This window comes from Lineus longissimus, chromosome 1 (assembly GCF_910592395.1).
Source record: "Lineus longissimus chromosome 1, tnLinLong1.2, whole genome shotgun sequence".
Classification (NCBI taxonomy): Eukaryota; Metazoa; Nemertea; class Pilidiophora; order Heteronemertea; family Lineidae; genus Lineus; species Lineus longissimus.
The window spans coordinates 18708185-18735183 of NC_088308.1; the positions used below are offsets into that span (position 1 = coordinate 18708185).

Here is a 26999-nt window from a genome sequence, read left to right on the forward strand (position 1 = left end):
CAACCTGTCTTAAAAATGATGTTATATTTCTCACTGACAGTGTGGACTAGTAATGTCTGGAAATGACAACAGGTTTGATGGATACAAATATCATAATATCAGCATTTAGCAAAATAAACAAGCCATTTGGGCCTCAGAAAGTTTGATAAATTTACCCTTACGCAACCATGCCAACATGAGTAAAGCTAGAAAACGAAATAGAAAGGCTTCTGCTGATGCAGATGTATTCAAGCTTCGGTTTACATGGTTGTGATTACACAAGATCAGTTTGAAGGGAAATCCATTAGAAAATGATTCTATTTGCCTATCATTGTAGGTGTTTGTTTTTTCGGTATTCCATCAGGCCTGCTAACTATGTTGGATCTGAATTGATTTGATGCTAATTTGTCAGGATGTAAGTAATCAGGTATAAACAGTCTTTCATTGATGCTTCCATGTCCACAATGCAGTCACCAGAATAGCTGTGATTGCCTAGGGAGTTCAGTGGCATAGTGTTATAGAGTGCGGGCTCATAGTCAGGCAGTCAAACCCATGCATCACAAGTCCTGGTTGATACATACACAAATAAGCATTTTGAGAAACTAAATACAGAAGAAAGTAATAATGCACCTGCATGTACTTGACTTATTTGCCAAGTACATGAAGTACGAGAAATAGTCATATTTCTGCATTCAGCCAAACCTGGTCATGAGAGCTGAAATGGGAGACTTGATACTGTAACATGAAACTGAAGTGGTTCATTTAATGACCAGCTGATGTCAATAATTAGGTTACTACTTTTAAACATTGATTAGTGGACCCTGATGTGGATGTGGAGTTGGAGACCAAAATCCAGCTCATTTGCTTTTGACCTGTCCCTTAATGAAGAACATTGAGGAATACTTGCCAAAGGACACCACTTTTGGGAACGTTTGAGAAGAATGTTAGAAGTGGTTAACTCATCCTGCTGGGTTGCATACATTTTAAGGCCATTGGCAAAATATTTGGTTTTGTCGTCCCCTCCTGGAAAAATCATTCCATTCACGGCATTGGTAGGAAAGCAATATCATGGACTAACGCAGTTCTGGAGGAATCAGAATGACTTGGACACAAGTCTGTAGGAATTGAACAGACAGTGACATGGAGGTACATATTGGTAGGAATTGGAACAGGCAATGACATGGACAGGCTCAAATCGGTTGGAATTAAAAACAGGAAACTTCATGGACAGTTGCAAATCGTTGGGAATTGAAGCATTCAGTGACATTGCTGTTTGGTGGAGATGAGGTCAATTTTTCTGCGGTTAGTTCTGGTCATTTTGGCAATGAACGTTTTGTGTTATTACTGGATGGATTCATTTGTGCACCAGCTGGTGCCCCATCGAAGTGAGTGGAGGAGGCTTGAGTTGAGTGCTTTGGAACGAACTGAAAAACTATTCAGTTATTCGCGACATGTAAAGACAAATTTGGCTAAAAAGCAGTCGTTGGGAACAGGGGAAGTCCAATCACAATCAATTAAACTAAAACCAATGAACTTACAAACTATAGATCAGAAGACAGCTGACATGTTGCATCGAGCATCACTCTTAATGGATGATTTGATTCTGTCACCTCCCCCATGTGAAGACAGTATCTATTTGCTCATTATGGTCATAAGTTCAGCAAAGAACTTCAATCGCCGTACAGGGATGAGGGATTCTATAAAGGTTAGGCCCTATCGGGGGAAGAGTGTTCGATTTGTTTTTGTTACTGCAAGAGCAGATGACCAAATGACAGATGCCAAACTTCACTATGAAAGTCTAAGATATCGAGACATTATCCTGACTAATCATAAGGATGCCTACCGAAATATGACCTATAAGGCTCTTGAAACTCTAAAGTGGAAGCTGACAAAATGTCAACATGCAAAATTCTTGTTAAAAATGGATGACGATGTGTTGGTCATCTATGAAAACATTGTAGACTACGCTATAGATTTAGAGTTGAAGAATCTAACCGTTGTCTATGCAGGTATGCGCAATAATGTCAAAGTCGTTAGGGATCCCAAAAGCAAGTGGTACATGTCCCACAAAGATTATGCAAATGACACTTTACCACCCTACATTAGTGGATATGCTATTTTATTTTCACAAGTCGCTGTTCGGGAGATTTATCGTGCGTCTTTCCATGTCTCACGTGTTTACAAAATACCAAGGCAGACATTCCCAATCGATGACGCTTTCATTGGAATCTGTGCACACTACGCGAAAATAAAACTAACGAAAATGCGATGGGCGTGCTTGGTCTGGAACTACCTGAAACACGCTGTCACTAAAGAAAAATGTATCCTGGTGAAATTAAAAGTTGTGCATCAGATACCTGGTTACCGAAGCATGAAAAGGTATTTGAAATGGCTACAAACTAGGAGTGTGCATGAAAGGAATGCTTGTCGAAAGAAGGATATAACACTTACTAAAACTTGCTTTTGGTAAACAGTGCCATTGTATACTATGACAGATAGTTTAGACACCTATTATAATTATCAGATTGGTGTAACCAAATCAGGACTATTTGGCTCCTCACTGTATAGTGTCCCTTTAAGAAAATATGAATACATGTATAATTTTTTTAGTTTGAAGTGATGAACGATATAAAACTGAATGATTGACTATGGACTTAGATGAGAAGTTTGCAGATTACTTTGAAAATATGATTTATTCAGGTTTCAGGTATTTTTAAACACTCAAACTTGTAAACATGCTCTAATTTCCAATCAATCATCTTAAGTTTGCCACATCACTTTTCATCTCCCATTATAGACTGGCCTGATTAGAAACTCAGCAAAATATGCAATCTCATTGCAAATTGATGTAGACAGTCCGGGAAAAATCAATACTGCCTGCACCAACACAGCTAGCGCCATGCTATACCCATGCTACTTGGTACATAAAAACAATGATAGCATTGATATCTCGGCTAACTACAAATGAACGATACTGTGGCGTTTCGGCAGCATAATTCACCTGGGGGGAGAATTGACGTCTGATTGTCGATGATAGATTATGTTGATACCATAGGATTCTGGGTAATCCAATGATTTCTAGCCCTGAATTCAAAATGGCTGAGGAGACAATTTATCTGTGTAATTTCCGTGTTTCCGTGGATGGAGAATGGCTGTGTCTGCGGGAACTCACCGATGTTCAGTTGGACATGGCATCTCTCATGCCGATGAATTCCCCTGAAGAGGTCGAAGATGGTTGGTATTTATGTCTTCGCTAAGTTATGTTTGCATTCTCGTGCTAGCATTAGCAATGTAGCGAACACAGACATGATACATGTATAGTGGATCTGATACATTAGCTGGTGTACATTTTCATGGATGCTAACAGATTGTATGTATAAATGACATCATGGTCCATTGGTCTCCGTTTGGAATTGTTTATTGAGTAATTAGCATGAAGCACTTTGCATGGTAACGATACTTTGTAGCAGTAGCATTGTTAGCACAGCTGAGTTGATGCAGCAATATTGAATCTACAATGTACAAATGTATATTGGATGTATTAGCCTTCACTGCTGGTTGTATGATCGGAATGTAGCTTGTAATTGCTGTCAATATTGGTTGGGTTAGGGGTTGGTGATGATAGGATAGGGGTGGAGAGGGATACTCATGAGAAATGTGCTAAATAAAAACAAAGGAGTACATGTCATGATGTGGTGTGTGTTACTGTCAACCATCTCAATTTTATCAGATAGATATAGTACAGGGATCATATCGACTAGAGATCCTGCATTTGGAAAGTTCTAGGATGCATCAGAAAATGTACACAGAAATTCTACTAAGTCCGAAGCAGCCTCTTTCCAGGAACTCAGCAAATTTGCATGTACATTAGTGACATCCAACTTCAGTTACCTATGAAAGGAGGCTGAACATATTTAGCCTGAGATTCACTCCTTGTCTACCTCAGGTGGCGATTCTCATACTACTGTACTGTGTTTGTGAATTTCTTTAGGCCAACACTCTACAAATGTACTTGGATTTCTTGCTCTGTGGTGGTAAATAAAAGTAAGCTATGGAATTTACGGGTTTTTTTTCAATTGATGGAGTTATTCCAGTTTCTGTTTTATATCCTCACCTTAGTCCCACAGGCTTACAAAATATGCAGGAATGCTAATCTTGAACCTTAAAGGTAGATTAGCTTGAGGTATCGCCCAGCTGTTGACACTAATGTACAGTGTTCTTGTACTTGTACTGATATCAGTTTTTAAATGCATCGGGAAATGTACAGAAAGATTCTTCCACCTGTTTGTATATACGTTCATATGTTTACCTGTGCTGCCAGGCGCACTGGAACTCTCCCAATTTCTTACTTGTAAAAAAGTCCACCTGGTCTGGTAATGAATGGATTGAAAAACGTTTCAAATACAACGTACTTGCTGATCAAGGTATCAGATGTAAGCTGAAACAGACAGCAAGGGTCGTTCTTAATCATTATAAAAAGTTTCCAGAATGCATTTACTCTAAGGTCCTACCAAAAGAACCCTTTTTATGGTTGCTGCCCTTACGTGCCCTTTTTGACAAAATGGCACCATGCCCTCTCAAAATCCTCAACATACCCTTCCGTTTGATGTGATTGTAGAACATGATTTGGTCCGCTCCATGATTATCGAATATGCATCATTTGTCACCACCGGCTATCGATTCTTTCAATTGCTTGATTGAGCACGACACTGCCACAATTTATTGGTTTATCCAACAGATGCCTGTTGTAGTTGCCATGGCAACCAACAAAGGTTGCCTGCCATGGGAATCGGAGAACTGTATGTTTACATATAAGAAAACTTTTAAAGATGATATCTTGCCACAGTTGCAAATGCCATTTTGCTAAGGTCGCCGTCTGTAACCAAGTATCAGTTTCTAAATTAGGTTTGCAGTAGAAAGCCTCTGTTCTGAGGTTATGGCCAGGGATTGAGTCACAGGATCGACTTCAGAAGTTTGAACTAAAATATGGTCGGTTTTATCTACTTTGTTCGCTGTTGCGAGGACTACATAGCCTGACATTTCAGCTGCGCAACAGACGGAGCCATTACATTCCTAATTTGCCCATTCATCCAGCCATCCTAAACGATCAATCCACCTTAACTTAAGGAATATCTTTGACCAGAATTCTGTCCTTGTATCTTTTCAGGTCGAGACCCCATCACAATCGAGAGATGCAACCTGCTCAATATGGCCAAACTAATAATCAAAGAGTTGATTGACTCGTCATTATCCCACGGCCGCATGCTGGACGATGACCATGTACCGCTCCAGCAGTTCTTTGTCGTTTTGGAACACGTGCTCATTCATAGGTTAAAACGTAAGTTGTTGTTGGCCCTTTAAGTTTAAAGGGGGACTATAGGCAGGAGCAGACAGGCTAATTTGGCCATCTTCAGGTGACTCATATACACAGTAAGGGCCCTGGGTCATGTCAGATTCAGCACTAAATATACAACCGTCTATCATTTCGACATACTGTGAGATGTGAAAGGCCCCTATTGGCGATTTCATGTTACTTTATCTTGCCTGCCTAGCTGCTGCCTATATAGTTCCTTTAAAGGAATAGTAGAAAGAGTTATTATCAGGGACAGGGCTGGCATAATTCATTGATTTCGGAACTGGTGCCATTTTCAATTTCTCAACTCTTCAGTTTCTTTGCTCGATACTACATTTTTACTTAGCGATTGATTGAGTGATTATGGTAACAGTTGCTATGGTAACAGACCGAGTAAATACACTTCAGTGAATGACACTAGAGAGGTTGCCAGAATACTTGATGTGACTCCTGATTCCTGAGGTGTTAAGTGGCAGGGAGAATGTCTTGATTGAGATTGGAATGGAGTCTCAAGTCTGATCTGAGATTATCCCTTCATTTTTCAGCGAAAAAAGGAATTCTACGAGACAAAAAGGAGTTCTTTGCAGTGCTAGAGCAAGTTGAGAAGTATCTCCCAGAGGCTGCCGATATAACCACAAGTGTTAGAGATATGCCAAGTATAAAGTATGTTCTGCTGAAAGCGTTCTGTTGAAACCTAACTGTACCACAAAGTCAGAATTTAGAGAAGATTATGAGTGAAGAAATTATGTATACAACTAGAATGAGTTGAAAAGGAAATAAAATAAGATGACTTCCTTTTGAGAAACCTTGTGGAAGTGATATGATTATATTGAAGAAAAAAATATAGTTGTTCGCGCAATTAACATTGTATTCTAAAAACAAACTTCTATTTCAGAACGCCATTAGGCAGAGGGCGGGCCTGGCTAAGGCTTGCGTTGATGCAGAAAAAGTTAGCTGATTACTTCAGATTACTGATTGATAGAAAAGAGGAAACGTTAGCGTGAGTATAATAAAACACAGAAGAAACTAAAAATTACATTGATATCATTATGAGGTGTAGGGGTCTTGCTCAAGGAGACAAAGATTAAACAGGTATGGTACTTCTAATTGGATTCCTCTATTCATAACCTCTTGCTCAAGACAACAGCCTAGCAAAGCGGACATTGACGAATCCATGATTGGATAGAACCTAGTTACTACATCTTCCTTCGTGGTTAGATAAGATTTAAAAACGCTTCTTCTTGTTTAAGGGATTGCTATGAACCTGGTGCTATAATGTTAGAGGAGGAGGGGATGGTGATCTCCGGCCTTCTCGTCGGACTCAATGTGATAGACTGCAACATGTGTATAAAAGAGGAGGATTTAGATCAACCTGTAAGTTGACGATGTTGATCAACCTGTATGAGGTTGATGATAGGTGAACCTATATGTTGAGGATTTTGATCAACATGTTAGTTGATAATTTAGATCAACCTATAAGTTGATAATTTAGATCAACCTGGAAGTTGATGAGTTACAGCAACCTGTAACTTGATAATTTAGATCAACCTGTAAGTAAATGATCTAGATCAATCTGTAAGTTGATGATTTACATCGACTTGTAAGTTGATGACTAAGATCATGATTTGATCCACATTAGTGTTGATGACTTTGATGTACCCTTACATCTTGTTAAGTTGTGTCATAAAATAACGCTGCCTAAAAGGCTCTGAAAATGTAAGTAAGAAGGATTTGCCAATCGTTTTTCAGATGGGTGTAATTGACTTTAGTTTATATCTTCGGGATCAACGCAATCAGTTCTCTGACCAACTCTCCCCTCAGTCACCAGACATGGAAAGGTAAGGCATCAACGCTGTGAGTGCTTGTATACAGCAGTGGAAACCCCAACTGAAAACATCTACTAAATGTAAAAGCTACAAATGGCTTGATTGACACTAAGCCCTCATCTTAAAATCAATATTGTATAAATAATCCACATTCGAGTACATGCACGTGTAGATATAAAGAAACCACTGCCTTCTTAGCGCCATTTTGAACTGGCTGCTACAGAGCTATGGGTCACCAATCTGACAGGACTATGGTTCCGGCACTGTTACTTTCTGTACATGAAGTTATATATTCTGGTGGTCGGAATTGTGTTTTGTCATTCATAGACTCGAACGTTTCATTTTTAATTCCAGTGCTGAAGGGCATGCAAATGCAAAAATGGCTGCTATTTTAGACCAGAAAAACTATTTAGAAGAGTTGAACCGACATTTGAAGTGAGTACTACATGTAGGTGGAATGCATTAAAGATGTCTTATAGAAAGAGGATATCTCTCAAATAATGGGCAGGCACAGTGAAGGCCATGAAGCTAATTTTGTGAGAATATTAAAACATTACTGTCGGTATACCAAACAGGTATCTTGTTGACAAAAGGAAGAGCTTTATGACCTGTTTTTTGGTGCAAGTAGGTGGAGGTGCAGACAAATCATCATCTCTCTGGCTTGAGTCAATTACAAGGGACCCTGGCTACTTCTTATTGTAGGAAATAGTCCGATGGTCTAGTCTTTAATCTTCAAGTTAACCTATCCAAACTTCTGTTTTCAGTGCAACAGTGACCAACCTGCAACAGAAGCTTGAAACCTTCCAGACAACCAATGCCCTGATGAAAGAAGACCTCGCCATTTCAAAAAACACCATATTAACGCTGCAAGAGGACAACACGCAACTTCAAGTAGAGAAAGAAAGTCTGCTTGATGCCCATCAGCGACAAATAGAGGTAAGATTACTTGAGATGTATTATGCTTGTCCAGGGGTGTGTACACATGAAGTGTCAATTGTTAGTGCAAGCACAAGTATACATCATGCATGGTAGAGGTGAAGGTGATGCACTAACTGTTTTTGTGTGCGAGGTATAGCCAAAGCCTTTCTGTGTAGAATTGATTTTGAGATTCTGAATAAGCAATAAGTTTGAGGAATTGAGGAAAACACTTCCATCACTTGGCGTGAATCCCAAAAGAATGGAGCCTCAGATGCTGTTTGTCCACTGCTGCAGTCACTTCATCGTTGAACGTGATTAGCTTCCAAAGGATGGGAGATTGAGTAATCTAGCTAAGCAAATAATTTTCAACAATTGAACGGAAAGGATCCTGTTTTGTCCTTAACTGGGGTCTTTTTCTCATGGTAAATTCTCGGTGGAGTTCTTTTTTCTCATCTATTTGCAAAGTGGAGATAAAGTAACACTCCCATTTTCATTATCATACGATCATGCATTCTGAACTTGAACATTACTCTCTTGCTTTCTTTCTAGTATAATAAAATGGATAAGAAGGCAAGCTATGATGGGTTTTTCTTGTTGTACTTCTGATATAAGTCTTTACCTACAGTACCCGACATCTGTCATGCTTGTGGTCATATCTTCATGCAGCATTCTCTAAAGTGTCACACAAACGACTGATTAAAATCGCTGCAACCTGTTGTTATAGTCATTGCTGTGCGCAACAAAAAGATCCCTCATCTGCAGGTAAAACCGGTGATCCTTTAAATGGCTGCAATCATTGACTCTTGTCGTGTGCAACTGCGATGATCACTATAAATGAGCGATTTTTTCCTTAATCATGTTAATTCTAAATGTTGTATCATGGACTCAGTCTGAATTTGTTGTTTTCTGATAGATGTCTCTGTGTGTTATTATCAGCCTTTAAGCATTAGTTCAGTAGCTCAGGCACCAGATGGAGCTACGGACCATTTCAGATCTATTTATATTATGTATGCATGTAGCCGATTCTATTGTGTTCAAACTTTGTCAGCTGTTTAAGTTTCATTTTAAGAATGCATTGCATCCATGTAAAGAAAGGGCCCTTGATTGTCAATGACAGCAAAGAGTCTGTATACACCTTTCCAGAAGTGAGGCGCTGAGTGTCCGAAATAGTGATGTCATAAGGGGAAACTATATTATGTGACAAAGTCTGGTCTTGGGGAAACAGATGCAACCGAAAAGCACCCAAATAGCTGAAGTTACGTGTGTTAATCAGTGGTGATCCACTGAAATTCTTTCAAGGCTTTTGTGATGACAATTTCTGAAAGTTTTCTGCTTCTGTTTCTAGCTGACAAAAGAAGATATAGAAATCGAGAGGGGGACTTACCAGTCTGCCAGAACTGGCCTAGATTCCATGTTTGCTGATGCACAGAAAAAATTGAATGATGAAACACAAATAAGACTGGTAGGTTGTTCTTATAGATGGCGAAATGGCAGACAGCATCAGAAAACTCTACAGAGTCACGTCGATTGTGACTTCCACCAGAATTCTAGCATACGTTACAAGCGGTGCTCTCTGTTTCATTTCCTGATGCTGTCTGCCAATACGTCATGCTATCATCCATATCCGGGTGTGATCTGGAAGCCGGTGCTCTGACCTCTATCCCACTGATCTCCCTCTATAATGTACATGAGTAATGCATTAGAGCATACATTTCATCAAAGAGGAACCTCCAATCACGATTTGGGAAGTTGACCAGAGATTTTGGCTCACGATTATTGTTCTTAAAAAATTCCAAGGACTCCATCCTTAAATATGTCATTTAATCTTTTCAGGATGTCGAAAAAGAACTTCAACTTCAAATTAGTATGAAACAAGAAATAGAGATGGCACTGCGATTGCTGGAAAAAGATATTCACGAAAAGCAAGACACGGTTGTTTCATTACGAAAACAACTTGAAGAAATTAAAGAGATAAATTTAGAGATGTACAACAAGTTACAGGTAAGGATGAAGTCTTATCAGGATAAAAAACTGCAATGAGCGAATTCATTTTAAAGTGATCATGTGCAGCCACAGAAGATAAATGAAGGCTATTTCGGTCTTTTTCTTATCGCTAATAGCATCAAGAAGGATTGATATGTGAAATATACTTTCAAAGAATTGATACTGTTTTATTTTGAAAACACACATAACGTAAATGAATCTAACATGCTTGACATTTTCTCAATTTAAAAAGGTTGTTAAAAGGACTTTTTTACCAAAATGTTATCATGTCTCACAAATACTTAGGAAGCCCACATGTACAATACTATTTTAGTAGAGAAATAATAACCTGGAATCAGTTTTTGAAATGAGAGGTGGACTGAGGGCGCACGCCACCAACATTCGCTTCTATATCACGGTTTTCCTTTCATGACATATTAATGCGATTGTTTTGTGTGCGCTCTTGGGGCTCTGAGTTTTTCATAAGTTTATTCTTTGTGATAAAAATGAAATGTCACCTTGAATTTGCGAACTTACCCTTTTTACCCTCTCCCTATTTCATATATTTCACGTGTGGGTTGAATTAAATCCTGAGGCGAAATTAAGTATGCTTATTGTGAATTTTGTTGAAACGTTACCAAAATAAGAGTGCTTTGTTTTGGACTTATATCTGTTGTCTTTTGTATCTATAAATTCTGTGTTTTTCAAAAATCCTTTCTGGCATTGCCTTTCCTCCTGATCAATATCTAAAGAAGCAATTGTGATCTGAAAAGAAACCCTTTCAGAATTGTTGAACATTTTGAATGCTACATTTAGAAAATAAAAATGAAGGGAACAGTATGTTTATCAAACATTAAATCATATTTGTGAGTTAATTTTGTATCGAAAGGTATTGTTCTTAATGTAGCTTAGGGTGTATGTGCATAGTTGATTGGACAAAATCTCTGCCAGAAGCAGGATGAAGTAAGGCACACCAAAGAAAGATATGAATTGGGTTTTGGTCTCGATTTCTGTTATTTAAGTGAGTTATAAACTCTCTGATCGCACTCCATCTTGCAACAGGCGAGCTGCAGCAAAACAAAAAGATTCAACTTGTGATGTGTAACTGTCATTTGTCACCTGAATACCAGACATTGCAGTGGCCACGCTGATGTTTGCCCACCTGACAATACTTTCAGCAACTGATTGATCCATCCTTGCTTCTAGTTAAGAGTGGAGGCATGATTTTTAAGGCAGGCGGCTTGTTGACTTTCTGATATTAAAGTGTTGCTTTTGGCATTTTTGGTCATAATGTTAAAAAAACTCAATTTGAGGGACCTTCCAGGATGAGAACTTTACTGAAATGTTTCTGGATGTTGGAATTAATGACAAGCTGTGTTCATACACTCATTTATGACCTCAGGCTGTCGTAAACCTGTGAGATAGATTTACAAAGTCACTCGATGAAAAAACCTTTGATTTGTCGGAGTGACATGACATCGCTGAGGTGCGATAACGTCACCATCAGTAGGTGATGCATGGGAAGCTGGTGGGAAACTCTGAGCAGTTTCATTTGGGGCTTTAGACTGTGCTGGTCCAATTTGGTCAGCAACACTGACTTCTAGAGATCCGAACACTCGACTTTGACTGCACACCTCTGTTTCTTTGACCTTGGGAAGTGCACTTGACTCTCACTATTTCCTATGTTTTTCACTGCGCTCACAAACATCGCTTAGTGTTCCTTCTACATGACTTATGCTACCTTATCATAAAATATTGGTTTTGGTTCAATGAAAAACAACACAATAACTTATCATTGAGTGAATTTATTCATATGAAAATCATGTACATGTATATATGTCTTTCAAAATCATAAAGCAACATATGGTATATGTGTCGTCAGTGGCGGCGGAAAATAGCAGCCTGTTGTCGTATTAAAGATACAGTATAAGCATACATAGTTTTCTTTGATGTTCATGAATAATTACATATTAGTCCTTTAGGGGCATTGGCAGTCGTAGAGGGTACACACGATCACATGTTTTTCATCATAATTCATGCCCTTTATGATAAGCAAACACCCTCCTGCAAGATGACCTGTGGTACCATACTTGAAAAAAGCAATGCAACACAAGTTGGCTTTTATAAGCAAAGAAACCCAATCCTTATACAGGCAAAAAAGCATTCTGAGGCAACCTTTGCAAAGACGGTACAGTTCAGTAAAATAAATATTTGATACCAGTTGATTTGGATTCGCACTATGTGTGGAGCCGTTGTCATGCCATCAGCTTGAATCACTTACCAAAAAAGTGTGATTTGATTCATAAATTTTCAATCACATTTTTAACTTCTTTATATCGTGTTATCAAGATTGATGCGTCCTAAATACCATGCGGTTATTTTGTTGCCAAAGCTCTTTCGTTTCAAAGGAGACTCTCTTTTCAATTCTATAAGGTAGATTATTTTCAGACAGCGGCATCACCTGTGCGAGATTTAGATAACTGTCCATTTCATGAGAAAATGACACTGCCCTTAAAAAGCCTAAAAAAGTTTTTTGGTATATTGCTTAATAAACATGTTAAATCGCTCGTTCTCCATTCTAACGTTTGAAGCATTTGTTTCAAGTCAGTCTTTGAAATGTTCGATGTTTCTGACATCCGGTCAGCCATGTTATCAAAATCAGCAAATGTTGACCCCCAAGTTTAGCCACTCAATCGCAAGAGACTCTATCCAAAGAGATCAAATTGAGTCTTAAATTGCATTCGACGAACAAGGTCAGTCAATTTGAACAACCCCCAAGAGTCTTTTATAAGCAAGGACTAATTCTAATACTGTCAGCTTTAATTTTCGGAAATAATCAACAGTTTACTTCAGCTGTGTCCTTAAAACCATTCAGACACTCAATATCATTGAAGATGGGTGCAAAAATAGAGGGTTTGACGCTACTTGCTGCATAACTAAACGCTCCTAATTTCTTCAATTTAAACTGAGTGTCACCGAAAAGACGACAGCATGTGATCCTTGGAACAATCACCTTCGTATTGTAAAATTTTCAAATCTTTATCTCCATATCAACAGACGTCACATGATTTCATCTCCATGCTTGACTACATCAATTCTCCGATGAAATTTGCAGAGTAGACGAAAATTAAGGCGGAGAGCCAGTTTTCTTCCTTGAAAAATAGCTTTTGAAATGAGTTTTATGACATTGCAGCTGCACAGCACTTCAGAAATAAATGGTATCAATTGCTAATGTCCTTGATATCGTATCAAGTCACATATCCGCGGTTTGGGGCGTTGTTGTAATTGATCAAGGATCACCTGCAGACCCGGGCAGAAATCACTGATGGGAAGTTCACCTGCAGACCAGAATGCGACAGATATCTGGCTTGGGGGCGACCGGTTGAGCTCGCTCGTAGACTTTGTGGTATTAGTCTTTCTTGATGTCTGTCCCAGCCACCTGGAAAAACAATGGAATGGTTTGCTTGAGTTGATTGTTGCTGTTGGGGAATGATAACTTGTTAGTATTAAGACCCCGCCCTGGGCAGCGGATACTGAAATATTTAGCTTGGTTGTGGTTGAGGATTCAAATTTGTTGCATTGCTGAAGCAGTTTTCTGGAGATGCTGTAATTGTAAAGAGATGTTCTCAAATGGTTGGTTTTAGATTAAGTTGGATGATGACGGAATTGGTGGGTTGGCCCCGCGTCCTGGTTGATCTGATGCTGATCTGATGTTCAATTGTTAAGGCCCGCTTCCACTGCATCGGCTTACTGTCACTGTTTTGCTGCTTTGACAGGCTTTTTGGTCAGTTACAGTTGCTGAGCCAATACCCAACAATCTCGCAAACTTACATCAAATTCAATCCAATGCCTGTGAAAGTGACAAGGTTTCCAAAGTTTTTGGTAATTTCCTTTAGGCATTGCGCTATCTTAACAAACCCAACTTATTTTTTTACACTTATGGGACAATATTAATGTTTTAAGTGCATGTGGGAGGGCAAGTTTAATTCATTATGAAAACAGTCACATAATGACAATATCGTTTCACAGCTGTGTCACTGGTCTCAAGAGTTATTTTGAAACTTTCTTCGGCATTATTTCATTAAACGTACTAAAACTTTTCTTGTGATTTGATTTGATTATCAAAATCAAGTCTACTTTTGGGGTACTTTTTCATCGATTGTCCAACACTTTGCAAGTCTGATACTGTAATAGGGCCAAATACCTAAAGTAGGCAAACTTTTGACTTTGATGATATTTGCTATAGAACAGCCATGTTTTTCATAATCATTAGATAAATTATGTCATACCATAAATATTTTGCCCAATTTCTTTGGTCCTGTCTACAAGAAGTGATTGTAGGGCTCCTTGAGTGGGCATCGGATTTGCAATACGACCATATCTGATGAATCGAAACATGATGGGAAGGTCTCCAGTTGAGACACCGGACATCTTGACTCGAATCTTGGACAGCTTAGATCCAGGAATCCTACCAAATGTTTTCAGTTTTGGTGAATAATTCAGAGGGTTTGGGGCCAGAAGGTCGCCTCGCTAATGATTTTCACATACATATCAAGTAAAGGGGATAACTTGGAGTGTCAATAAGGTACCACTTCTCAGTACCAACTCCTTATATATCACCTTATAATACCAGCAGTCCATATGACATTAACCTAGTGATGAATAATCAATGCTTCCATTTGGCACCATTTAGTTCAATATATAATGGGATTTTTTGCCCCTCAGCCCTCCCCCACAAAAAAAATCTGCAAAATCAAAAATCAGAAGAGTGGGCAAGAAAGAGTGCACACCAATACCTAGTGTGAAAGGCTGCTGAAAATGCCTTTGAGGAACGGTATAATATGTCTTGTATATAAAATCACAATTTAAACCAACTAGCTTAGTACAATCATTCTAATTTGCCGTTTCCGTCAGCCAACGCTTTGAAGTAATTAGGCTTAAGTATATTTGCTTTTATCAACCCCAGGCGTTAGGATTTATATCAAATATCAAATGCATATCTCAATCGAAAAATCATCAAAATGCACGGGAGCTCGAAAATAATGTTGCATTTCGTAACTTTCTGGTTTGAACCCTGGTGAGATTGTCTTTACTATCAGACGCTATCTGAAGACATAGTTTTAACATGATTAAAGTTAATTCTTTTCTTAATGAATGTTCCATCACTTGTGTGTAAAATTCATTTTCTCTAAAATAAATGGTGACTAATTCTTGCAATGACTATACAATACTGGTCACAATTGAAGAGGTTTAGTACTTACGTTGAAAAGTGCTGACATGATTGCGACATCACTTCGGCAGAAGCTTCGACTTCGCTGAACCTCATCCTGAAATGATTAGGAATGAAAAGTGTAGGAGAAACATTAGCGACCAGTGGCTATGCTCTCAGCTATATGGACAAAAAGATTCGCCTTTGACAATCAATATCAAATAACATGGTCGGCCTTCTCAGGACAGGCCCATCATGATGTGTCTGTTCAGTAATGAGATTGGACATTCAACTACCATATCAACCTCTGCATTCTTTGAACTCTAACTCTGTCAAACTCGGCTTTGTGGGCTGTCCTTTCGATCAATTGATTTTTGAGCCAATGTTATTTCAGATTCCAAGTCAACAAGAGAAAACCCTTGAAAAAATTAGCCTGCAGACATATTGATATACACTTTAAGGATAGTCATGCTCAGGCGTGTCTTGCTACTGATGTATGGATCTTTTGAGAAGCCGATTTTTTGGGGAGGGTAATATTTTGAGAAGCTTATTCTGGTTACTATGGGAATTCAGCTGTTTCATTTTTTCATGCTCTATTTGTCCAAAAGTATTTTTGGATTGATTGCCGCTAACTTGCTCTCACTGGTTGATTGCTGTCTTGCCCTTGGTCACAATTTATGTGCTTGTGTCAGGTATGAACCTACCGACCACACCCAACACATTAAGACATAATGACCCATAGACAGAAATATCAATTTGATATTATTGAGTGAGACAATCGCTAGCAAAGAGAGGTCTCCTATCTCATGACCCCTTTATGAAATAAATTGTATAGTAATTCACAAGGTAATAAAAGTTCTGTTTCCCCACCCAAGGGAGGAACTCCTTAATAGACCATTTGATCAGTTCTAGCAGTCGTGTTCATCTCTGTGGGCAAAATATCACACTCCTTAATCAGAAATTGACAAAGTTGATGTTTAATTATGCTTCACTTTGGCAGGAATTTGTATTATATTAGTTTGAATTCCAAAATATCAAATTTATATTTGAATACTATATGACTAGGTATCAAGAATGGGAATCGAAGTTTTTAGCCAGACGAGGGTCAAAACATGGATCAGAAAGATCAGTGGTAAGCGTTGACCAACTGAAGACTTTGAAAGGCTTTTATTGAGAACTAAAGAGAGTAGCCAGGTAGGCCATGATAACTTGCACCAAGTCGGCCGTTTAGCTGCCTCTGCTATCTCAGTGCACAATGGCACTCTTAAGTCAAATTACACTCGGGTCTCAAACTGCAGTCTATCACATGGAGGTCACTACTTCATCCCGTAGCTCCTTCCCCACTGGTATCCATCAATGGTACTCCAGGACAGGACAGGCACCGACAATTACTGGCTACAAGGACTCCCTGTGTGCAATCACCCTGTCACCTAGAGATCAGGCTCTAACTAGATGACAGTTCCCGTCAATTTCCAATTTAGAAATTTTTCAAAATTCGTCACCCATGGGTTTTTCAAAGTTGATGATGAATTAAACTTTTGCATCCAACCATTCAGAACTTGTGGAATTGTTCACAATTTTGTATTCAAATTTTATATGTTGCAAATCTAATTATAAAACTGAGCTAGGAAGGCAATTTGGAACTGGTCTGGGGATAATTTATCCATCTCAAAGGAGCCAACATTGTCAGAATTTGATTGTGACTGACAAACTCTCCAAAGCTGTACGTGATGGAATCATATTTTTGTATTGTTTATGACACCTGAACTTGGACCTAGTAGGTATAAAAACCTGTCATGGTATAGGACCGCCATCCATCCAGGGTCTGGGGTCTGTCTTGGGTCCTCAGAAGTGCTCAGATTTATGCATGAGAACTTTTTACTGGGTCCTTCAAAAACCTGTATGTTTTTCAGCGTTTTGTGTAAGGTTCCCTTTAAATTTTAACTACCGGTACATGTAAATCTCAATATATTGTGGTTGGATGTAAGGGATGAGCTTTTCAGGTACTCTTCCTGCATATGCCTTCAAGGAGTGGTAATATAGCTTAGATATTAACGATTTTGTGGGAAAAAACTCATGATAAGACATATCCTACCTGAATTATTTTCATCACAGCACCAGCGCCTTCTGGTGTCAAGGCGCATTTTCCACTATTCTCAACATTTCCAAGCGATGCCCATTGTCGCACTTTACCCATGATTTCGTTGTTGTTCATTTGCGATCGCTTGCCATTTGGTCGCCAGCTCTGACTGAAATGGAATCCCTGACTGTGGACTGTCTGCGTTAGGGTGAAGGTGACCATCAGTAACACCAGGCTTTTTGTCACAATAGCTTCCTGCAAGAATAAGGAATCAGGCTGTCTTGTAAAAAAATTACATATATGCATGTTATTTCTCCTCTGTAACTGGTTATATCATTGTTAACGGCTCGGACTGAAATTTAATCCCTTACATTGGACTATCTGCTTGAGTATAAGAGTGACCATCAGTAACACCAGGCATGTTACAATGAAAATAAAGTGGGCAAAGTAGAATATAGACAAGCAAGTTGTTAATATTGTGATACTGTAATGAATATCGGGCAATTAAAGGGAGAAAATAGGCAAGCAAGTTGATGCCAATTATTTCCCAGTTACTCAAAAATGGTTTGTCTAGGAGGACTATGAATACATGTAGGTCTGTTATGGATATCTAGAACAATGTAGAATTATAAAGTATAACCTGTTTTAGGTGTGCCTAAAGAACATTTCTTTTTGAGAAGAACACATTTCGTCAAAATTTAATCAACTCCCGTTCATGCTTTGTTAGAATTTTGTCAAATTCCTATTTGCGTCCCATTTTATTTTTTTCTCCCAATATTTTAGCATAACCTTTGGAAGTTCATTATCTCTTGCAAAAAATTAAAAGTGTTAATTGATCAAAAAAATTACTCCGCATTGAATATTCGGTAACACTGATAGGCTTAGAGTTCCAGTCTTATTTGAACAGTATGCTTCAGGTCAAGGTATATTAAATGTTTACCTTGGGGCTAAGATTAAATATTAATCTCCAATGTTTTGGAAACTCTTTAATGGCATTGTAAAATTACCAAAAAGAGCTTATATATTTTTCATAGGTTCGTTTTGATGTTTCCATTTTAAACTTTGTACCAGGGAATTAACGATTGTTTTCTAACTAAGGTGCATCATAAATTTTGTCTATTGAATATGAAGTTCTAATTGAAACTTTGGTATGAAAAATATTGCCCAATTAAGTAAGATAGATTACATATATATATATATGTGTTTATCGTATCAAAAAGTTTAGAAATATGCAGCCTCCTACTCAAATTAGGAATGAGAAAATATTCCTTGCAAATCTCTCTTCTGCGAAGGCGAGGTGTGGTCAACTGATCACACAGATAATGACCAGGTTAGCTGTTATGAGACTGAGAAGAAATACATCTGTCATTCACTTGGGAGCGGATTGTCGTGATACGAATGAACTAACATGACCAACAGAGTCCCTGAGCGCAATGGCCTACTTGTTAACATGTTTCAGCATCTGTCTCTATCCTATAGGGTCTTGCCTTCTAACCCTGGCGTGGTCATTGCTTCATTTTCCCAATGATCGAGCTCAAAAATGAGTCAATGGGGTATTGTATCTGCTCCTGCTCCTTGATACCAAAGGTCATCTTGACCATCAGGTGAGCGGTTGTTCAATTGCATGGTTCTCACACTGTTAAATAGTGTAAGAGGGTGCCACATGTCCCCAAACGGACCCGCATGAAGCATTTCCTGCCACCTCAAAATGGTCAATTCTGCTTCAAAATCGTTCCAATGACTGCCCTTAACCCAAAAATATGTCATTTTTTGGTGGAGATGCATGTAGCAATATCGGATACATTTCAGATTCTGTTGGCTGAAATTCTGAATAATTTCAACAACAGCTCCCCGAATTAGGCTAATAGATGAGAAAAAACCCATGTCTCCAATATAGGCTAAAAGATAACAAGGTGAATGGGTGTACGAATACAAAAGACCTGGGTTTTTGACACCACCTTGTTGTCTCTGACTTTGTTGCCCCTCATATGTGGAGAGTAAATTACAAAGAGATACCTCTGGAAGTTCAGAATGACCAAAGGCATAAAACCTGAAGAGGCAATTAATATTGTGAGAGCATTGGACCAGACACAGGTCGGTAAGAAGGAACAATCTAATAAAAAAAAGCTGCCATTACAGTTGCGTTTTAATCAAATAAAATTTTATCAATTTTATCAAATTTGTTTCATCCAGATAAGGATTTGTGGTGGCCTGTGCCATCTGTCTAGGGAAATTATCTCAGTTAGATATGTGGTTTCGCCTTGACTGATGACATGGGGTTCCCTAGATAAATACTAAATGCTGTATGGCCGTTCCATTACGATTGTAACGATGATCATGATGAGGAATCAGGGGTGATCGAGTGGAGAAAATGAACCAATTCTAAACTTCACCCTGTGGTCTGCTCATGTTATTTCCCATGACATGTTGCATCAGTATGGTTGTCGTAATTATTTGATAAGGGAATATTCAGGCAGGCGTTAGGGGGTCAAGCACAGAACTTTTCAAAAGATTTCTTTAAAGTTTCTAAAAGACTTTTCTGTGAGAGCTTCGAAATCTGTATGACTATCTCATTTTTGAACCAATGAGGAAATTGGCTTCAGGCAAGAAGACTTGTTCTATTTGTAGGATAACATCTTTAAAAACTTTCTGCAAATCTTTCCAAAAGGTTTCTGTAAAGTGACATCAGAAAGATTCTTCAGAATCCACTTTTGATAGATGTTCATCTTGTTCGTGTGTCAATCAATCACAAAGTTGCTATAAGTTTTCTTGTCATTACAAATGACAATAGCTCTGAAAGGTTCAAAATACGACAGAAAAAATGGACTCACCATGTTTATTTTGCGTTCGGCGCTCACTATCCTAGAATTAGATGTAATCAGAATTTGATGATTCCCTTTGTAAGAACGTTATCCTTTGCTGTCAGCCCAGACCAAGTGAAAGTATTTCCGTGTGACCTTCAAGATATAGGAGACTAATTCTTCCCTGTCTAATTAACATAACTTGCATATTCAATTAGCGCTAACTTGTTATGTGCTCGCGGTAAGGCCCCGCCTACTCCTTGTGTATGTAATTCCAATACAGAGATCTTGGCATCACTTCAGTTACCACATTTTGCTGTTCCGATGATTGATCAACCCCCCTTCCGTGGCAGAGCTTGGTTTCCTCATCAAGTTATCTATGAATTGAGCATTCATTAAAGTTTTGTCAATGGTGAATCTGATATTAGTAAAATGTTGGATCTGATGGGGGGGGGGGGGGGCGGCATAGTTCTTCACTCTCTGCTGCCTTCATTTCATCTGACATTGTCATTCAAATCTACTTACATCGTTCAATTTGGATAGATAATCGGTTGGCTAGAGAAATCCGGTATTGCACATCCCCATTCGCCCAACACCTCCAGCCTACCTAGTCTACTTAGTTGTCCAATGGTCATGATTTGATGTTCCGGCTTAGCCTTTGGGTCAATTTAGTAGTCATTGATAAAGCGGTCTTAGATTGGTGGAAATGGAGTAATTTCAAAATACTGCAGGTGTCATATATTTGCATTCCCACAGTCACAAATCAAATCATCACCATGCTTGCTAACATCTTGCAGGATTTTCCATTTCTGTGATCTTTTGGAGAAATTTTCATAGAATGCGTTTAAGATTTAAGATATTAAACCTCAGTGATCAGCCACGACAACAGAGGATCTTAAAGCCAAGCTGCTGTATTCTCACCTTAAAAGCCTTGACAGAGGGCTGCATGTGACAAATCTTACGCAGTTTCTGAACCCCTCCAATGGATTGCTTGTTGTAAACCTCTCTCTGCCTCCTTGAGGTAGGTTCATGATTAATAAGGTTTAAGGTGTTCCTGCAACTCGGTTAAGGCGTTTTTGATCAGCGGGTACAGGAGCCCAATGTTTCAATTCATATTGCAGTAGGTATTCTCCATCTTCATTTAACAGAGAGGGTGTCCTACTGAGAGAGGTTTCACTGTAGTTATGTCTCTAAACAGCGATGAATTTCACTGGGTATTTTCATTTACACGTCATTGCCAATTCAAAGACCAGAAGTGCGTAGCCCTTTGCACCTTTAAACCACCTGCATTCCCTGAAGATGAAACAGTCTTTTCCGTTGAATTGCTCTGTTATTGATCACTTCATCTGAGCGTTCTTCATCAAAATGATTAAACCAACATCAGAGGAACCAGCAGGTTTCAGAGTGTGTTACAGAGTGTGAAGAGAAAGGCCACTCCTTTAATTGCCATTGTAGCAACTTGAAATAACATGGAAAGAAACTGATGAAAGGTCATGTGGTTCCCCCAGTCTGGGATTTCTGATAATTTGTATTCATATGGGTTATCCCCATAAGGGCTAATCAAATTAGCCTTGGGGGTGCAAAGAGCTGACCATCACCAAGATAGAATTGCTGACTTATTTGATCCAACCGTTTCCTGTGTCCCCAAACTCAAGTCCCCCGTGTTTGTTGTGTCCCCAGTCCTTCAGTCAGGGACTTTCCTTGTGATCTCATTCCCAGATTAGCTGGACTTGATTTGTCTTTATCAACAGTGCACCCTCTATGACGTAATCAGCAGTCGGAAGTAAAATTTCACGAAACAGCAAGAAATAAAATGACCATCATAACTTGTAAATTACAGTGGAACCTCCCTTAGCGGACATCTCACTATTAAGGACACTAGTTTTGGTCCCAAATTTTTTGTTTCCATTCAATTTGACCTCTCTAATCTGGACACCTCTATTAAGGACAGCACTAGTCAGTCCCGAAGGTGTCCTTAATGAGAGGGTCTACTGTATAGAGATTTTAGTGTTGATCCATGCGGCATAGAACGTTACTTGAGAACAATTTAGCTGGAGCATGTAATATTGAGAAAGAGCTGATTAATCCTTGGCTAAATTAGGCTAATGCTCCACAGAAGACCTGACTGTGACAACTAGGGAACTAAGTGACAAATTACTAAGGATTTGGAGCCGATGGAAAAGACAGACTTGAACAAACTCATGGGAGTTGACTGATCATGCCAGTGAAGTCAAAGTTTTTGGGGGTGGATTTTTTCTCTGGGGAATACTTTAAGGGACTTTTGGGAAACACCATGGCTGTCGGCCTAATCTGTATGGTCTCAAACCGTTACAGATCAAAGAAAGGGAAGGTTGGCTTGTGTTTAACGTCCCCCGCACAAAGAGAGAAGTCGATGAAATCATGAAGGTTTTCGCAACATCAAATTGTGGACTATTCACTGTCTTGAAACAGGTGGTGACCATCGGTTGATACATTTTACGTACAGAACTTCTCTCTCAGTGGACGTGAACTCATTCTTCTGGAGAGATACGTTGGTTAAGGTGCTAGATGTGATTTTATCGTGGCTCATGGATGTCTCCAAGAAAAATTATTTGGGAATGAAAAATAGGCGTGTTCCTTTCATGCAATGAGTTGGTGCTAAACAGACATGAAATCTAAATCTTAATTTGGAAAGAACTTGTTTGAAGTCCATTTGCATTAAAATGATGCGGAAGCAATCAAGAAAAAGGTGTATAGAAAAGGGATCATTAATTGAAGCGACGTTCAGTTTAACGCAACACAATCTCTCCTGATGATAAAGCGGGAGCATGGAAATTGTGGAATCTATTGCCAGGGTTGCTGCCGCCGTTTGGTAGTTCTGTTATAGGAAAGTGATTGGATGAGATCTCTTTAGCACTGAACCTTTGAAGTGCAGACTTAACCCCTTCAGGTTGTAGATAATCTGTTTGAATATTTTGCCAGAAACAAGGGCTTTTTGTTAGTCATTGTCAGTCAATGCCCCCCCCCCCAAGTTAGGTCTTTTTTGGGGGGATCCAGAGTTTGCAACACCGGCAGTTTCAAGGCTGACCTTGGCCTCCATGTTGATTAGCAATGGTAAATATAGTGGTGGATTTGAATGTCCTACATGCTGCATATTATTGCAAATAAAACATCTTTACTCAGGAGGATTTTTTTTTCATTTGCAATTAAATGAATAATTGAGACAGATAGTGAGCGCTAAATAACTGTGCTTTAAAGAGCATTAATTGCCTAAATTAAAAGTAAGCAGGTGCTATAATTGGCAACAACTTCCAAGATGCATCGACAGCGATTCACGTCAGCCGATCGGCGGTGCTATTGATGTCAGGCTTGACAAGTGTGCATGGTGTGAGAGGATGGGTTGGGTAATCTTGCCGTTAGTCAAGTTGAAGTGTTTTCAACAGCAGTGAAATTTGTATTGAACAGAAGTCATTCAACATCACGAAGTCTCCTGTAGCAGTATGCTTGGTGCAGTCTTCCAAGGTCTTGGCTTCCCGTCATACTCAAGACATTGTTATTACTATCACCCGGTAGGCGGTGGTTTTGCAGGTGCCCACGACAAGAATCATCAGTGATTGCCCGAATTGACCTGCCAAATCAGACCCATCGACTACTTGTTTTACAGCAGACCAGAGATCTTTTTGTCACACACAGCAATATTTTGTCTGCAGTTCCGTATTTCGAAAAGCACATATTTTGTTTTCAGACCAATGAAGACTCTAAGAAGACTCTGAAACACACCTTACACAGGGCAAATGCAGAAGAAGATGAAGACCTGTAACCCCCCATTGACTCTGCATGGTGATGTCTTTATAATTGCATCACTAATGCCACTCGTCTCTTCACTATCTTTCAGGCCAGTGAGAGCTCCCTACAGCATAAGACACAACTTGTTGCAAAGTTGGAAGAAAAGGTCAACCAAATGTCTGCGATGATGAAGGATTTAGAAGCTCGGTGAGTTCAGTGTGTGAAAAGTCATCGTGACGGAAATTATTTGTCCCCTGAACATACAATTCAGTGTATGTCAACATATCAGAATAAATGAATATTCTCTTCATATAAGTTTCTTCCAGACGCAGTGTTTCATCAAAAACATAAATATCAGAATATAGAAAAATAGTTGTGGATGACTTTAATGCTGTACCAAAAAGACGTTTTCTATGCAAATTAATTTTTGAAAGTATTGATGTTGTTTTCTGTGATGCAGAATTTACATGAACATTTCTCACCAAAACAAGCAAAAAACCTTTTCAAAGATACAGAGAACTACCTCTCTTGGCACACACTTCTGTAAGCTAGACATCCTCAGTAAAATTGTTCTAAAACAAGAAACCAGATATGTGCATGCCGTTTTGTACTTGGTTGCTTGCAGCTTTTTTCATTACAAGAACCAGAACCAGACACTAAGACACATTTCAATTCAATATTGCTTCTTCTCTTCCTGCTTCCTATACTTCTTCTTGAAGAAGGTAAGGGTTGAGTTCCAGCGTCTTCGACATCCTTCGAACATTACCATAGGTGTCGCCAGGGGAGAGGAACGAGATTCAAATGACGCCCCTTGTTGAAATTTGCCTTGAAAAGCCCTTAAGCTGAAATACAATATCAGATTTGAGCGTGCCCTTGTATTTTTTGGAAAACAACCCCTCCCATTGGAAATCCTGGCAACACCCATGATTACGTCTCATTCCTTTCTGTTATTCTTCACAACTTTATAGAGGGCATGAAAAACATTAGCTCGAGTTTTGTTTCCCAAAGTCTTGTGGTATTAGTCACTCACAGTTGTTTGTTGTGTTTGGAGTCTCGTCCTTCAGTTATGATGCACTTAAGCCCAGAAGATTTCAGTTATGACACATTTAAGCCCAGATTAGTTCAGTTATGACACACCTTCCGTTATGCACACTTAAGCCTGGAATGGTTCAGTTATGTTATGTACACCTTCAGTTAAGACACACTTAAGCCCACAATAGTTCAGTTATGACACACCTTCCATTATACACACTTAAGCCTGGAAAGGTTCAGTTATGACATGTACACCTTCAGTTCTGACACAATTAAGTCTGGAATGCCGCCAATGACGAGAGGCTAGTAAGCCTGCAGCTGGCCATGTCGAGTACTTTGAGAAACTAGGTCATGTTGGCATTCCCAGCTAAGAGATAAAGGAAACACTTAAAAATTATGAATTAGTTTATTCAATAATGATATATCAAATATCAAATAATGACAATACTACAGTCTTCTCGGGTCTTCCCTTCCGGTTATCTGCCTGGTGTTTCTGAGAATGATGTAGCATAAAAAAATGTTGAACTAAAAAAATGTGCTGTTTGAGTGAATGATCAGTTGTGATAAATATTTACAAGAGTCATGTACACTGTAGTTTTTTCAGGCTGATTCTGTCAAAAGATTTTGGTACTAAAAGCATGTCTCCTCTTTTTTGTGGGACGCCCTGACACTTGCCGTAGATGGAAGAGATTTTGAACACTGATGGCTTGATACAGAATCCATTTGTCTATGAGGGCATGACCACTTAGCTGATAATAGCAACTGACTAATGGGTTATTAAACTCTCAGAGTTTTAGCGCTGTCAGTCCTCATGCTAGCATATTGTCAAGATTTATAGTCTGATGTCCCAAGCAGTTTCCCTGGCTCTCCTGTGTCCCTTCTCGCTCCTGCCACACTCACTTGAGCCTCAGGCATACCCACTCCTGGGTTGAGAGGGATTTTGTCTTTCTCAAGGATCAGTTTGTGGTTCTACCAGGGAGTCAAACCCACAGCATAACTTGCAAACTGCCGTTAAACTTGCCTGATTCCCATCAAAGGCAATCACAGTGAGAAATGCCATCACAACAGCAACCACATCTTCTTGCTAATCCAGCCTTTTTCACAATCATTCATGACAAGCATGATCTCCATGATACAAATTTGGAAAACCTGTTTTTTCCTCGCTCTCTAGGTGAGGCTGGTCTTTGACCAATCGTCGTACTCATCAAAAGTGTATTGGTGTGAGACAATCTTCGTGGCCATCACCACATTGGCATGCAGTGCTGCATTGGTACGGTCTGCTGTTTGAAGTCTGTGACGTTTGCTCTTTGGAGAATGCACGGTCAAGCATTTGTGGGCTAGAAAAAGGTTGGAAAAAAGTCAAGGTTGTTGTCCAGTATTCATGTGATGTTTTTTTTCTCTCCACCTGATAGTGTGTGTTTGGACACCTCTTTGTAGACTGGCAAACTTTTAGGCGTGTCAGATTTTCTTTGGCCCAAATTTGTTGGACGTGCTAGTAGAACATCCCAATGAACGTCAATGAATGCTTAGACTCTGGAGGCATTTATGTAAACATGTATTGATATATTCATGTGTTCTGTAGCCTTGTTAAATCCCACAGAAATATATTTTTTGAATTACATTTGTGAGGCAAGAAGGACGAAGCCGTTAGCATCATCTCCCCCTTGCCCTCTTATCCACTTCAATACTATACCACAGTACTTAGAACATTATTGCCATTCTGCATCACAGAAACCAACACCCAATATATTGAAAATCATAAAGCCGGTTGCATGTTGCCCGTGTGGTTATTTCTGGTTCATCTGCCTAATACGGGCTTGCTGTTTTCATTCAAGGGGGATGACACTGCTCACAGTTGTCACTTGATTGGCGGTTTATTGGGCCTGAAAATACAATTTTCGACACTGTGATCGATGTCTTCGGCCTTGAACAAAAACGGCATGTCCCGCATCAATAAAGTACATGTTGCATCAACGACCTTGGCTTCTTACTGCTACTGCTCTATCTAACGATCTCATTGCCGTTTCAGTGGATTGTGATGTGTTAAGTGTAG

General features: G+C 39.2%; 3 protein-coding genes across 6 annotated transcripts in view; 2 read left to right on the top strand and 1 right to left on the bottom strand.

The window, feature by feature from the left end:
- Positions 1-26999, top strand: part of LOC135489839 (RUN and FYVE domain-containing protein 2-like) — a 36506-nt gene that overhangs the window by 2925 nt on the left and 6582 nt on the right. For 2 of the 4 annotated variants that reach the window (XM_064775404.1, XM_064775432.1), the window contains exons 2-12: positions 5147-5317; positions 5878-5995; positions 6228-6332; positions 6583-6706; positions 7082-7170; positions 7513-7593; positions 7923-8094; positions 8626-8646; positions 9422-9538; positions 9910-10077; positions 24024-24121. In XM_064775404.1, coding sequence (XP_064631474.1) covers positions 5147-5317; positions 5878-5995; positions 6228-6332; positions 6583-6706; positions 7082-7170; positions 7513-7593; positions 7923-8094; positions 8626-8646; positions 9422-9538; positions 9910-10077; positions 24024-24121 — 1264 coding nt within the window. Of the gene's footprint in view, positions 1-2849; positions 3214-5146; positions 5318-5877; positions 5996-6227; positions 6333-6582; positions 6707-7081; positions 7171-7512; positions 7594-7922; positions 8095-8625; positions 8647-9421; positions 9539-9909; positions 10078-24023; positions 24122-26999 lie in introns of those variants that run through there. The other 2 variants (XM_064775423.1, XM_064775413.1) reach the window with 2 other exon arrangements.
- LOC135496644 (beta-1,3-galactosyltransferase 1-like) lies at positions 872-2449 on the top strand. Its single transcript, XM_064786075.1, has one exon. It carries the CDS (start codon positions 1262-1264, stop codon positions 2447-2449), a length of 1188 nt encoding a protein of 395 aa, XP_064642145.1. The 5' UTR covers positions 872-1261.
- LOC135489852 (uncharacterized) lies at positions 11845-20302 on the bottom strand. The gene is made up of 4 exons (XM_064775448.1): positions 20180-20302; positions 17364-17603; positions 15321-15386; positions 11845-13498 (listed from the first exon to the last, which is right to left on the bottom strand). Exons 1-4 carry the CDS (start codon positions 20180-20182, stop codon positions 13469-13471), a joined length of 339 nt encoding a protein of 112 aa, XP_064631518.1. The 5' UTR covers positions 20183-20302; the 3' UTR covers positions 11845-13468.